A 15,045-nucleotide genomic window follows, 5' to 3' on the forward strand; every position below is an offset into this window, starting at 1 on the left:
CTAAGCTTCTGATCAGACTGAGATAACCAGGAATCTCAACCACACTGAGTGGGTATCATTCCAGACTGAAACCCAGACACTTGATGTTTGCTGAAGCCTGTATTATCTGGCCCAGGTAAAGGTACAAATACCTTCAGACCTTTTGAAACACTGACAAGACCCTGTACGAGGGGTCGTGGGTGGTACTTCCTGGGAAACATGGAAGCAAGAGGTAGGTGCAAGAATCACGGTGATCTCTAGAGGAAGGGCTATTAACCAGTAAACAGGGTGATGCACAGCTGCCCAGCCACACCCCCACTGAGATTCCTGCAGTTCAGGAGGTCCTGCACAGAAAATCTCAGGGGTCTGTTCTAAGCACTTTCCTTTCCACTGCTCTTTAACACAGAGAGAGGCATGGGGTAGGAACAGCTAGTCCCATTCTACCTAGCAAAAAAACTGCTACTCTGGTCTTGCCTAGGACTTTGGCATAAGTGGGTGTGGAGGCTGGCATTAGAACACTGGTCTAGATCCCAGCCCAGTGTCTCCCCTCAAGCACCAGGTCGAAGATCTCTCTCCTCAAATCCAGAGGAAAGGACTCACCTCTGCTAGATAGAGCACGCAGAATTTCAGGTCTTCTGAAGAACCTTTGAGGGAACAAAAAGTAAGATTTGCATTAGAACTGGCTAAAGAGCCTCAGTAGTTTGTTCCAGCAGAGTCAGCTGTCTTGCTCAGAAGGCTGTGTGTGGCACCTCCCGGGAAAAGAGAGAGGCAGGCATGGCAGGCAGGGAAGTCTCTGGAGGAAAATTGGCTAAGTAACTAACCAGGGTAATGTACAGCTCTAAGGCATTTGCCTGCGGGTCAGCCTGGCCCAAGGAATGCTGAAATCTCCTCCCTAGGAGAGGTAGCCAGGAGCACCCTCTGGGCATGAGGTACAGGGAGGGAGCCCTCATCCATCCCAGGAGGCCTCCTCCCTTCCATGATTTCTGCAGTGAGAGACCTGGAGGCAGCACACATCTGGATTTTCCTTTAAATGCTCCAACTGCCTTTGCCATTTTGAAATTCAATAGGGAGGCTTGTTTTCCACCAAGGAATGGTGGGCTGTGCAGTCATAGACTGGGTGGAGCCCAGAGATGGCTTCCAGGCCCAGGCTTCACCTCTCTGTGTGTTTTTCTAGAGACTTCTAACCCCTGGTCCAGGATCCCAGTCACAACCATTCACTAGCTCTTCTCTACCTGGGAGGCATCTGGGAGGGCTGTCGGGAACTCCCTCCTCCAGCAGAGGAGCTAAGGTCCAGTGTCAACCCCGAGGGAAGGTGATTGCTCAGAATGCTTCAGAAGCAGGAGGACCAGGAGATAACACTCAGATTCTGGGAACAGCTTCCTGAAGGAGGGTCCTGTTGAATTTGGACTCAAGGTGAGAAGAAAGGACATTCCAAGAGAAGTACAAATTGTGTTCAAGGAAGAGCAAGTGCAGAGAAGCAGACTGTTCCCTTCCTCAAGGACACTGGCCCTGCCCACTGCAGCCACTCTTCAGGGCCTGGCAGCACTCCCGCTTAGGGCACTTGTCTGGGCATGGGCCCGGGATGGTTCTCCCTGTGACCGTGCAATGGGCCTCGTTGGGCAAACTGTCATTGTTGAGGGAAGCAACCACAAGCACGTGAAACAGTAAATGCTTAAAGGGATAGGACCTTGGCGCACCACAGTGCTCCATGCCAACCACTGTTCCCTATGCTTCCCATGGATATGCTTGACCCTCACAACAACTCCTGGGAGGCAGGGCTCTTTCCACCCAAAACTCTTGAGAAAACTGAGGCACAGATAAATTGAGTAACTTGCCCAGGAGTAAGAAAGAGAATCAAGATTTAGACCTAGGTAGGCTGGATCCAGAGCCCACACTCCCACCACTACACACCCCACCTCAGATGCCCACCACATAGGCCCTATCCAGCTCCTCTGTCCTCTCAAGGCACCAGACCAGTGTTGAGCTCAAGGTAGAACCCTTAACACATACTTAAAGTAAAGAAATTGTCAAAGACACCAAAATTAGTTGCAAAGAGAAGACAGCAAGATAAAAATAGAGACTGTGGGTCAAGTCAATTCCTAAGAAAAGCAGTGAATAAGGGCCCTGGTGTGGGTGAAGTCCAGGGCCCCTTGAAGCAAAGTATATGGGCAGTTCTGAGACAAAGCTATCCCTAGGGTCAGGGGCTGCCAGCCAGAGCCAGATTAAAAAATCTCCCATAAGTAAATGAGGGTTCACTTCAGACTTAGGGAGAATAAGTCTTTCTACTTCTTCCCACCTAGTGATGGGCTGGGGAGGGAGGGAGTCTTGCCTAAGAAGTCCATCATGTTTAAGAAAACTGTAATTTCAAAGCTTCTGCTGGTTCCTTGTGTTGCTGAGGGTAGAGACAAGAGGAGGTGGTTTCTTTTGTTTAAGAGAACACACTGGGACATTTCTTTGGCTTTCCAGAAGCAGATCCTAGTGCCAAGTGAGAGTCAAAAAGATCTATGTAAGAAAACAACAGAAATTTGGGGGTTAGAAGCTGGCAGCGAGAAAAGAGAAGGTTCTAGAAGGGAGAGGAAAGCCCAGGAGATGAGAGCTTCAGGGAAACAGGAGGCTGAGGTTGGGGGAACACTCCCTGAGACATATTCCCTATGGCAGGGAATGGTGGATGGATTGCCTTGACAACTTTTCTGTGCTGTGACACCCTTGCCTCCTTCCCCAACCTCCCTGCATTACTGCAAACTTTCCCTGAACTCTGTTCCACGTCACAGCCTTGTGCTGGCAGCACTTTGAGAGGAGGATGGAATGGGGGCAGCACTCAGCATGGTTCAGAGTCTCATAAAAGAACAACAAACTGAAGAAGCCAAGGGTGCCAGAGAGGAGCTGCAGCTGTAGAAAAGCAGGCTGCAAGGGGCTGACCCAGGAGAGAAATTCTGCCCCTCCTAGAACATTAGAACTGGGGGCTAGGAGGGAGGAGAACGGCAGCACACATCTGGGTTTTCCTTTAAACATTCCAACTGCCTTGGCCCTTTTGAAATTCAACAGTTAGCCACTGGGTTCCAGAGTGGGCCTCGCTTCCCACAAGGAATACATGGACCATGCAGGAGGGATCCCCAATCACGGGCTGGGTGGACCTCACAGATAGCTTCCTGGCCTAGGTCTGACCCCTCCATCACTTTCCCAGAGCCCTCTCTCACCTGGTCTGCGATCCAAAACTCAACAATTAAGCAAACCCCCTTCACTGTCTGAGGCAAGCAGGAGGGGTATTGTCCCCATTCTCCAGATATAGAGACTGAGGCCCACGGAGGGAGAACAACATGAATAGGACATACAGTGAGTAAGTGGCAAAGCCGAGCTTTGAACCGAGGATTGCCTGCCTTGTCACACTTCTACCCCTCCATGGGTTACTCATCTACATTCCACCAGGCTATGAGCCCCAGAGGTGGCAATGTGTCCCTTCCACTGCTACCACCCCAGCACTGCTATCACTGATGTGGGCTCTGAGGACGTGCTCAGAAAATGGGGACTAGCCAAGAGTTAACTCCAAACATTGCAGCAGCTGAGACCAATGCAACTGACTTTCTGCAACTGCCTACCTGGCTCCAAAGTGAATGGAGAGCCCAAGAAGCAGCAGAACATTTCCAGGCCACTTCTGAGACACCAGAGCAGGCCAGAAAGACACACTATGGGCGTGACGCTGGCCGCCTGGGAGGCAGCAACACAAAGAGTAGCAAAGCCAGCAGGGCGGCAGAGGCAGGAAGAGACCACAATGGGCCCCGGCTGACCGGAGATGTCCCAATTGTTAGCGCCAGCTCTCTGCCTGTTCCCATTATACTGCCATTCGGCCCTGCTGAAGCCTGGGGGAGGCTGGGCAGGACGGGGGCAACAAGATTTAAGTGACTACCACCCAGGAGCCCTGGGGGAGAGGTGCACCCCCAGCTCCCGAACTGAGGCAACACTTCTGCTCTTTTAGTCATTCATTCACACAACAAACATTGATTAGGCACACACAGTGTTCCATGCCCCAGGCTAGGCCCTGGGAGTGTGCTTGGCCAATGGAGCTAAGGACTCTTCAGACAAGTTACACAGGCAGACCTTGGTCCCCAGCGTGGGGCTGCTTCTCCCCGGCCAGGGAGCAGCCCTTGCCAGCCCCAGCCAACCAGAAAGGTTGGGTGCATTCCTTGTTTGCCATCTTCTTTGCCCCAAATTGAATTCTGCATACATGGTGATTTGAAAGAGACAAATAAGAAACCTAGGAGTCATGAGCAATATTAATCAGAGACCATTCTGCCAACAGAGGCTCCAGCTGAGGTCCCAAATGCATCCCTTAAAAGCCTCAGGCCCTTGCTGCTGCAGCGGGTCTCTTGGGGCACAGGGGAGGCAGGCAGGAAATTGGACGCCAGGACTCAGAACATTGGGTCCTGTGGCTCCAATTTGGACTGCAGGAGAAGGGGTCACTAAACTTCCATGAGCCTCTGGACCCACAAGCCTATCTCAGGGGAGTGGGGGCAGCTGGGGGAAGGCAAGGGCTCCATCGGTGCCTGGAAAGAAATCTAAGCGTTGGATTGTGCACCTATAAACGGAGCCATTTCCATCCTCTCAGCAGCTCTCAGGCTCCCTGGAGTTCGGCCCCAAACCATCTGTCCAAAAAATCCAGGGCAGGCAGACACATGCACGCACACACACAGGCCCCTCTCCCACGCCAACCCAAGGGGCTCTTCTGGCCATGGTGGTCTCTCCTGAGAAGTGCTGCCTTGGCCATCCTCAGCCCTTGTGCAGCTCGCACTCCATCTGCAGGGAGAGGAAGCCACAGTGCCAGGCTTGCACAAGGCTGCGGCTCAAACATAGCTCAGCACCTGGAGAGGCTCTCTGTGACACCCCAAGTCCCCACACCACCCACCTTGACCAACGCCCAGTGGAGGATGGAGCACACCCCACCCCTAGCTTCAAGTCTTGGGCCTGGGGCCTCCAGAAGGTGAGATCCCAACCAATTCCCCATCCAGCCCCCAGAGGGATAGAGGCAGGATAGTATAGGCATGGTCCAGCTGCTCACAGCAAGCTCTGGGGTTCTGTGTGGGGGTGTCACAGCTGGGAGGGACACAAAGCGCTGGCCCCACCCTTAGTTCCCAGTCAGAGAAACTGAAGCCTGGCAAAGGGAAAGGGCCAGCTGAAGCCATACAGCACAGCACAGCAGCACCACACCCAGACCCCAGACTCCCAGTCACTGCCCTCAGCTCCTCTACTGCCTTCTTCCTACAACCTCCATGTCCACCCAAATTACAGCCAGTGTGAGCCTTCTCTTCCCTCCCTCCTCACAGGAAGCTGAGCAAACCAGGGTCCTGGGTTATGGCCTCAGTCTTGTAACGTGCAAAACACAGTGAGGGTACCACTTATACCAACCAGCGCATATTACTGAGCCCTGCCCCATCCAGTGCTCCTCCCTCAAATGTGACAGGGTCCTAGACTGTCTGGGCTGGGGGCAGGGAGGGGGAAGCAGAGAAGAAAGGACTCAGTGTGAGTGCACGTGTGAATATGCACACTGCAGCCAGGCTGGAGCGACAGGGAGAATGGGCATATGGGAAGCTGGGTGTGACAGAGCCAGAGAGGAGCTGGGGGGTATGGAGAGGATGGCACGGAAGCCCAGGAACAGAGGCCACTGGAGCTCCAACCTGCTTGCCTCCAGCAGGCATGGGGAACTCTGGGAACGCCAGTGCTGGAACTGGGTTGCTCAGGCAGCTCATTCCCACTGCCCCGTGGTCAGGCTGAGCCCGCCTGGAGGGAAGAGCTGACCCAGTGAGGTGACTTGCTTTTCCCTTCCATGGGCAGGGGAAAGGCCAGAGCCTGAGATGGAGAAGTTGTCAGTGGCTTCCTGTGGGGAAGTGAGAGTGGAGGTTCTCACACTGAATGGGTTTCTGAGGAGGAGGAATACTCGGGCACTGAGCACACAGGATAGTTTGCAAACAGCCAGGAAGCTTTCCCGGAGCAAACCCCACCAAAACAGAATTCTTTCACTGGGTAATATTTTCCTCTCTGCCCCTGTCACTCATCCTCAGACAGGTCTGTTGTTTTCATGATCTGGGAGAGGAAACCGAGCCCCTCTCAGCGGAGACCTCAGGCGCCAAACCAAACCACCGACAGATACTCCCAGCTGGCTTCCCCTCCCACGAGTGGAGGGCATGGTGGAAAGTTTGGGTTAGAAATTCCCTCCACGCTCCCACACGCGCCTGAGGCCCAGCAGCTTGGGCTCTGCAGGGCCATGTAGCTGGGTAGGGTCAAGTTGCGGTCTCTGTCCACAGATCTGTAGGGTGAGTGGGTGGCAACAAGTATTTATTGGGCACCTGTTATGGGCCAGGCACTTCGCATTTATGACCTAGCTTAATCTTCACAGCAACCTTGTGAGTGACTATTTTTCTCCCTATTTACGCAGGAGGAAACAGGCTCAGAGAGGCTGAGAAAAGTGCCCACAGTCATCCCGGTATGGAGGGACAGCGCCAAGATTTGAACACAGGTCTGTCTGAATCCAAAGCTCCTCCTACCCCACTCCATAGCCTTCCTGGAAAGTCTCTAGAATAGAAACTTCCCTGAAAAGCTCAGGTATATCAGAAGGCTTACCAGCCTGGAAGAAATGCCAGTGTCTGAGACCTACTGGCCCATGGACAGAGCCCAGCAGCACACACTCCAGTGCCCTGTGGATGACTGGCAGCCAGGGCCCAGAGGGCTGCCCAGAGGGACTGGGGCAAGTTGAGAGGGGCTCCGGGCACCTAGAGCATCTGCTTACCTTCCTGCAGCTTCACACTCTGGAGGTAGAGGGGGTTCCTCAGGACGTCGCAGCGGCCAGGCTCGTCCTCCTTGGTGAAGAGCAGCAGGTCCGAATAGGCAAACAATGTCACCTGGGTTGAAAGAGAGCAAACAGAACTGGCTACTTTGCTGTCCTCTGGAGGCTGGGAGCCACAACCTCCCCGAGAAGGTGGGGAGCCACAGCCTCCCCAGGTAACACATCCTCATCATCTCACACAGAACCAGGAGCAGTGCTCAGTACAGCCTCAGCCAAGGGCAGACCTGACCTGCAGTCAAGATGGCCCCACCACCCTCCAGTTTCCTATACTTCTACTCCTCAAAGTAGGAAAAAAGCAAACAGAAGGGGGGAAAGCGGCCCTCATGGCAGCTGGTCTCTGCAAGCTTCTTCACAGCCTGATCCCCTAGGCCTACCTCTCTGACCAAATGCTCCTGGAGTCTCCAGCCCAGCACCTGGGGCTTGGAGCCACCCTTAAGCTGTAAGATTTTCCATATTTGCTTTTATTCTGCTGTAAGTGTCTGGCTGAAAGAGCACTGGACTTAAGAGTCAGAAGTCAGGAGACTCCTATCCCAGCTCTGCCACTAACTAGCCACAAAAAAATTGGCTTAAACTCCCTAACCCCTTCAGTTTTCTTAACAGTCCAAACAGGGAGAAGAGTCCCTGCCTGGCGTTCTTACAAGCTCCTTCCACAAGCTCTTTGCAGACTGAGTAAAGCGCCACACAATGTGAGCTAATATTACCAAATTCCTTGCAGATAAGTTTAATTGCATTAATGAGAAATCAGTTCAAGAAACAGCCAGTTACTCACACTCTAGTACAGACATGCACATCACTTTTATCTCTTTTATGCATTAGCTGCTCCAAAAATAAAGGCAGAGGCTATTCTTAGACTTCATAGGTAAACCAACAGGCACGCTCAGCATATTTTTATGCTAAGAAAATCCACTTGATCCTCTAATGCCACTGAAGATTACACTGTTCTTTGTTTTGCAAATCCGGCAGCGGACTTTAGTCAAAAGCAATAAAATCCAATTTTAGATTCTCCAAATAAAACAAAATGTTATTAATTATATGAACTTCCCTTTGAGGTATCAAACACCTGACACCGTGTCTCTTCTGAAGAAGAACCAGCCAGAAGGGCCTAGCATGCACTGAAGGGTACCATGAGTGTGTGTTGCACTGTTGGTGACATTTACAAAGCCAACAGGTTAACATTCAGCTATCAACCTGTTAAAAATGACCCCACAGCCCCATTTCTGAGACTCTGTCCTACAGAAATACTTACAAGGAGGTATCAATATGAACATACGAGGATGTTCTCAGCAGCATTTTTGTAATTTAAGAAAAGAAAATGACAAACATTCATCAAGAGAAGATGAATAAAATGAATTATGCTACCTTCATATGGCAGAATTGTATGCAACTATTAAAAAATTAAGTAGAGCTATGTGGGCAGAAATAGAAATCTGTCTATCATAAATCAAAATACTGCAATGTGCAAAAATACCTAGCATAGAGTCCAATTTTGTAAAACAAAACGATACATTTCTCATAGTTATACCTTTTTAAAATAGCTAAGATGCCACACTCCTCACTCCAGGGAGTGGGATTTTAATTGATACATTTTGATTTAATGTGTATTATATTTGCAATCACTGTTACTTTTGTAATTTAAAGATATAGAATATATATTAAAAGATGGCTTGGCTTCTTGAGTGTAGCACAAATACAGAGGCTTGAGGAAATCTGGGCTGCAGAGACAACAGGGAGATGTCGCTGAAGGAGCTCTCAGGGGCTTTGGCTTCTCCGATGGGGCCCAAACATGAAGATTCCAGAACCCTGGGCTATAAGGCATCTTGGTGGTGACCCTAACCCTTCCCACCACAGGCCTGTCTCAATGCAGCCCAAGAGAAGCCTTCATGTGTTGAACGCTTACTTTCTGCTCAGTGGATCCTCACTTGTAAATAACACCACTGCCCTCATTTACAGACAAGGACCCTAGAGATCAGAGAGGTTAAGTGACCTGTCCATGGCCACACAGCCAGGGACCATTACCCAGGTATGGCTGACCTAAAGCTCTCACTATACAGACAGGTAGCAATGTGCCTACAGCTGTTCAGTTCCTGAATGTGAAAGAATCCAGAGACCAAACAGGAGGAGCAAATGAGGCAAAAATAAATAATAATAATAATAATAATGTTAAGAAAAGAGGGGAAGAAAATGACCTAAGAGTTCAGAAGGAGTCAAGGAATTGGTTGTCTGAGAAGACTTCAAAGTCTGAGCGATGGAAAGAAGGCTCTAAACTAGCCAGAAACACGAGGCAAACACCCTCAGAGTCCCACAAAACGTGTCTTCCCTGACTCAAGGGAAATCTGGTAGTCACCTCCAGACCCAGAGGGAGGCTGGCAGGGCAAGGGCTAGAGCCAACAATCTGTCAGGAGCCTAGAAAGTTAAAAAAAAAAAAAGAAAAGAAAAACAAAACAACAACAACAAAAAACAGCCCAGGCCCAGAGAGGGGTGGAAGTAGGGCAAGTGGGAGGAGCCACCAGCAACTGGGGAAGAACCATGAGCAAGGTGAGAAAAGGCCCAGGCCACCACTCTGGCTCAGATTCCCAGGGCTGAGAATATGGTCTAGACAGGAAGTGATTAAGACATAAATGAAAAATTTCCCAAAGGTTGGGTCAGGGAAAGGCCAGAACTGGCACACAGCTAGAGGCAGAGCAGAGGGGCAAGCACGCCAGGGAGGGCATGTAGACTCCCCCATCTCACCAGTACCAGCAGGGGCCATGGCAGTCCATGGGAGAGTGATGCCCATCTCCATGGCCCAATCACCTGTCGCGTTCCACAGCAGGCCACAGGGGTCACCCGGTGTCTTTCCCACACTTGCTCCAGGGACACATCTGATTTTCCAAAGGGTCAGAGTTGAGGGACCACTTGGTAAGGGGGTCCTTACCACTTGGAGGGTGGCTTCTCCCAAGTGGCCCTGATCAAGCTTCTTCTTGGGAATCTGACCTAAGAGCAGGGTTTACTGAAAACACATTGGTGCCTTAGTTAATGGTAAACTCCATGAGTCAGTGTGTAAAGGGAGGGTGTGTCTGTCTTGTGCTTCATGGTATTCCCAGAACCTCGAACAGGGTGATAGACCTCAGGGCACGTTAATCAAGTCTATTACTTCTGGAAGGGGGTGTGATGAGGGTAGTTCATGGTGTGGGACTGGATCAGCTCACAGATGTTAGCAAACTTGAGTATGCCCAGAGAAGTGATGGGACAAAGAACCAAGGAGGAACATTCCACATATAAAGATTTCTGTTGAGTGTAAGGGAGAATGCTCTACAATTTAGCCCTCCCCAGTAACAAAACCACTGCTCTAATGGCTACCCTAGAAGATTCAAGCACCAATCAGAAAACCATTTAACTGGAAAGTTATAAGGAAGCAGTTAGAATGGATGACTCCTGAAAGCCTAACCAACGCTGAAATTTTATGAATTTATCCAAATCCCTTTGAATTTTTTTTTTTTTTTTTTGGTGTGAGTAGCATGACAGGGTGCCCAGATCTACATGTTTGGTTGCTATCATACTTCAAGAAAAAGGAATATATTAATATTTATTTTACTTGTCTTCAAATTGCTTCCTTCAATCTTCAAGGCGAAGGGAAAGGAGTCTCTTTGTTCTATGATTCCAGAGATCTATAAAACAGGGTTTTTGGACGAATTGCAACTGTCACAAGGCTCTGGCTTCAGCTTGTGTTCCTTAGTTTGTCTTTATGCAGACATGCCAGAAGCAGTGTGGGGTCATGGAAAGCATCGCTGAGCCAGAAAGACCAGAGTGCTAATCCCGGCTCCATTCCTTACCAGCCTGGAGACTCTTGGGTCCCGGTGAATCTCACTGGAGCCTCAGTTGCCTCAACTACAGAGTGGGGACAATCGTGCCTCTCATGGGGGTGCTGCAAGAGCTAATTGGGGTCAAGTATGTAAAATGCATACACAATGAGGATACACAGTAAGTGCTCAATGTTTGCAGATTCAAGGGTAAGTGCACAAACAGAAGAGTGAATTTAGACTTATGTATACGTTTCAGGGTGGCTGCCATCTCTAACTGGCTTCTTGTGAGTCTGGTGAATTTAGGGCCACACCTCAATTTCTGACCCTTGGATGCCTGACTTAGCTCCACTACGCTCTCATTCACCAAACGTGGCTCTAAGTGACTTCTCATCCCTAAAACTTAAATCCCTCCCAACAGATGAAGTTTTACTCCTACTGAGACAATTCAGAAGATATGCAAAGATTTTTAAGTTCCCGAAGTTTGCAAAGTTCTCAAGAAGAGGTTCGGAGAAGAGGAGGTCCAGACACACAGCAGACAATAGCGAGCGGTGGAAGGGAGCATGCAGCCCCCCAGGGCACTCCCTTGAAAAAGATAATGTGCATTTGGAATAGATGAGTTCCAGTCCAGTCTGCTTACTTAAAAAACAAACCAACCTCCTGCTTCAGCCACAGTCACACATAGTGTCCCAGAAGGCTGAGGTTTAAAGGGTCCTTAGAGACCAACCTCTGACCCTGCCCTTACTGCCTCAAATACACACATACTGCTGCTGCTGCTCAGATGGGAAGACTGAGGAAGAAGGAAGAAATCACATGTGAGCCAGCAGCAGAGCTGGGTCTCGATATAGACTTCCTGTCTCCAAGTTTCCTGATCTTTCCACTACCCCAAACTGCCACTCGGCTCAGCCAAGGCAGCTCTACACTGGCGCCTGATCTGCAAAGAGTCTGCTACCCTCACCCCATGGCCCCAGGTAGCCAGGGCAGAGCCCGGGGCTCTAACTTCTATGCCCAAGTAGTTTTAAGCTCAGAGACTGAACTGGCCAGCTCCGGGGTTGTGTGGATGAATGAAGTTCTCCCAATTAGAGAAAAGCATCCCAGGCCAGCTCCCAGAAGGGTGGCACAGCTCCCATGTCAGCACCCTGCTGGGAGAGCTAGAACCCAGGCGAAATCATAGACTCGTCTCTCAGAAGAGGATGTGGGATTTGGGTTAATACAGACAGGCCCAGAAAACTTGGGTAAACTGATGCTGGTCTAAAAATTCACTTCGGCTAATAGCTTTACTCTTCCCACCACCAAAGTTACCCCCCATAGCCAGGGTAAATTGCCATCTCTTCCGCTCCTGAGAGGAAGGTGGGGTAAACAATGGGGTGTCTTTAGGGGCTGGGGAAACCTTCTAACCATCAAAGAAGGATTCAACAGCTTTGAAAAGAGATATACAAGAAAAAGCTGTAGCCTTTGCTAGGGAGAGTGGAGGAGTCCATTTCAGGTCTCCCCTACCCTGAGAGTGTACACTTCTAAGATACTCAGAAAGAGACCCAAGTGAGGGTCCTGGAGGATGCTAATGAAGCCCACAGAGAAAGCCCCCTAAAAAACGCAGGTGAAAGTCTTACCTGGGCAGCCTTGTTCCTCCCTTCGTACAGCAGCAGCTCCTCTGACAGCAGGAGGGTCCGGGCAGGGTTACAGAGATCTAGAGGCTGGAAATAAAGCAGGCTGAGTGGGCAGTTCAAAAAGAGGCTGGGTGAGGAGCTGGGGGGAGGAAGCGGCAGCTTGTCAAAGCCAGCCACAGAGAACTCTCTGACCCAGAGAAGACTGTCAGCCCGCCACCAACCCGAGAACCCACACACCCCCTCATACATAAGATGGAAACAGAAAGACAGATGCTGCTGTCCTGTGGAACTGTTGCTGCCACCTTCCCCATCAACCCTCTCCGTGAGAGCTACACTCACTGACAGGAAGTCTAACCACAGGCTTAGGTCCTCTGCAGTCCTCAGTCCCAGCTCCCACCCCACACTGCACTGGGTTCCTGGGCCCTCCCAGCCCCTGCCATCCCCCATCTATCCTGTTCATGCCTCACAGGACTAGGAGGCATCCTGAGAGCCACATGCCACGAGATTTGGTCACTTGAGTTCTTTCAAGGCCAGGCCAGTCCCTGCTCTGCATTCATAACACACTTGAACTGACTGTCTCCTTCTCAGCCAATCCCCATAGCGTCAATTCACACCCAAACCTCTCACCCTATTCCATCACCTTGCCTAGCCCAGCCCAGAGGAAGCTCCCTAAGCTCTGGATTACCCAGCAGCACTTGTCCTTATGACTGTATATTTCTAACATGGCTTCTAAGTACATGCCATCAAGTAAGGTACTTGAAGGAAGATCATGAAACAAACAGCAAGCTGGACCTGAAATCCCAGCTACTTGGGAGGCTGAGGTGGAAGGATCATTTGAGGCCAGGAGCTTGAGGTTACAGTGAGCTATGATCATACCACTGCACTCCGGCCTGGGGGACAGAGCGAGAGACTGTCTCTTGAATAAAAATGGTTTCTTATACAAATATTAAAATGAATATGAAAATTAGACACAGGCCGGGTGCGGTGGTTCATGCCTGTAATCTCAGCACTTTGGGAGGCTGAGGCTGGTGGATCATCTGAGGTCAGGAGTTCAAGACCAGCCTGGCCAACATGGTAAAACCCCATCTCTACTAAAACTACAAAAAATTAGCTGGGCATGGTGGTGGGCACCTGTAATCCCAGCTACTTGGGAGGCTGAGGCAGGAGAATCGCTTGAACCTGGGAGGTGGAGGTTGCAGTGAGCCGAGATCGCGCCATTGCACTCCAGCCTGGGCAACAAGAGCGAAACTCCACCTCAAAAAAAAAAAAAAAAAAAAAGGAAAGAAAATTAGACATTGTAGATGCCAAGAACTTTGTGTCGCATGCTAAGAAAGAAAAGAGACCAACAGAAAGGCCAAGGCCAGGACCTGCTGACAGAGTTGTCTAAGGGGAGGCATGTGAGCTTCCAGAGATGTGTTGCATCCTAACAAAGTGTGCCTACTGGACAGTGACAGGCCCAGACTGGGATGCCAGGGAGACCAGAGAGGCATAGGCAGCAATGAAGCCCTTGGGGCCAAGTCACGTCTATGCTGCTGGTAAGATCATAAACCATTAGAATCTTCCTGCAAAGCAATTTGTCAATATGTATAAAGAGTCTTTAAAATGTTTATGACCCATGACCCAGTCATTTCCCTTTCAGCAATCTCTCCCAAGGAAAATAATCAGAGAGGCAATCCATGAGCAAGGATTTTCATCACAGTGTTATTTACGATAGCAAAATAGTAGACAGAAGTATCTGAATACAGAACTGGTTAAATAAATACAGTATACCCACATAATAGAAGAGAGGGCAACTACCATAAAACACAGAACATTTAGTGGTGTGGGAAAGGTTCATGCTACAATTTTCATTTTAAAAAGGCAACATGACATAAAATATAGAATAAGATCTGTTTTTTAATGTGTACATGCACACAGAAAAGATGCTGAAATGTTCACACTATCATATCTGGGTGTTGGAATAAATAAAGGTTTTCGGGTTTTGTTTTATTTTGTTTTGTTTTGTTTTGTTTTTTTGAGACGGAATCTCACTCTGTCTCCTAGGCTGGAGTGCAGTGGTATGATCTCGGCTCACTGCAACCTTCGCCCCCCAGGTTCAAGTGATTCTCCTGCCTCAGACTCCCGAATAGCCAGGATTACAGGCATCTGCCACCGCGCCCAGCTAATTTTTTTGTAGTTTTAGTAGAGACGGGGTTTTACTGTCTTGGCCAGGCTGGTCTTGAACTCCTGACCTCAAATGATCCACTCACCTAGGCCTCCCAAAGTGCTGGGATTACCGAGCCACCACGCCCGGTCCAATAAAGGTTATTTTTAAAGAGAAAGAGAGATAAATGGGGAGGAAGAGGGGAAAGAAGAAGAGGCTGGAGTACAGCGTTATGATCATAGCTCTCTGTAACCTCAAACTCCTGGCCTCAAATGATCCTTCCACCTCAGCCTCCCAAGTAACTGGGATTTCAGGCCCAGCTTGCTGTTCATTTCATTATCTTTCTTCAAGCATTTTGTTTGACGTTGGAGAATAAGAGAGATCTAGTGAATCGCAGGCCACCAGTGAATACAGGTCAAACATGTTTGCAGAGACCACGGAGACCAGATAAGCCACAGACCCCAAGGGTCTCCCCTCAGTTGTTTCCAAATAAAAAAACCACTGGGTGAGCCAGGGAGTGGGAGCATCAGCAAACAGGCCCTGTGACATGGCAACAAGCAGCTGGGGTCCACCTGCCCTGTCCCCAGAGAAAGGGGAGGCAAGGTAGGGGAAGGAGAGGACCCTTTCCTTGCTGGGCTCCCCCGGCCTCACTTTTTCCTGTGTATCTCCCTGGAAATCTCTGCTCCCTCAGTATAAGCCCCT

General features: G+C 49.9%; 1 protein-coding gene across 1 annotated transcript in view; it reads right to left on the reverse strand.

Annotated features, from left to right (window-relative positions):
- Positions 1-15,045, reverse strand: part of RGS3 (regulator of G-protein signaling 3) — a 136,978-nt gene that overhangs the window by 71,582 nt on the left and 50,351 nt on the right. Inside the window, 3 exon segments of the mRNA XM_011998501.1 lie at positions 580-623; positions 6,758-6,869; positions 12,204-12,287. Of these exon segments, the coding sequence (XP_011853891.1) occupies positions 580-623; positions 6,758-6,869; positions 12,204-12,287 (240 nt within the window).

This window comes from Mandrillus leucophaeus, unplaced genomic scaffold, assembly GCF_000951045.1.
Source record: "Mandrillus leucophaeus isolate KB7577 unplaced genomic scaffold, Mleu.le_1.0 Scaffold572, whole genome shotgun sequence".
NCBI lineage: Eukaryota > Metazoa > Chordata > Mammalia > Primates > Cercopithecidae > Mandrillus > Mandrillus leucophaeus.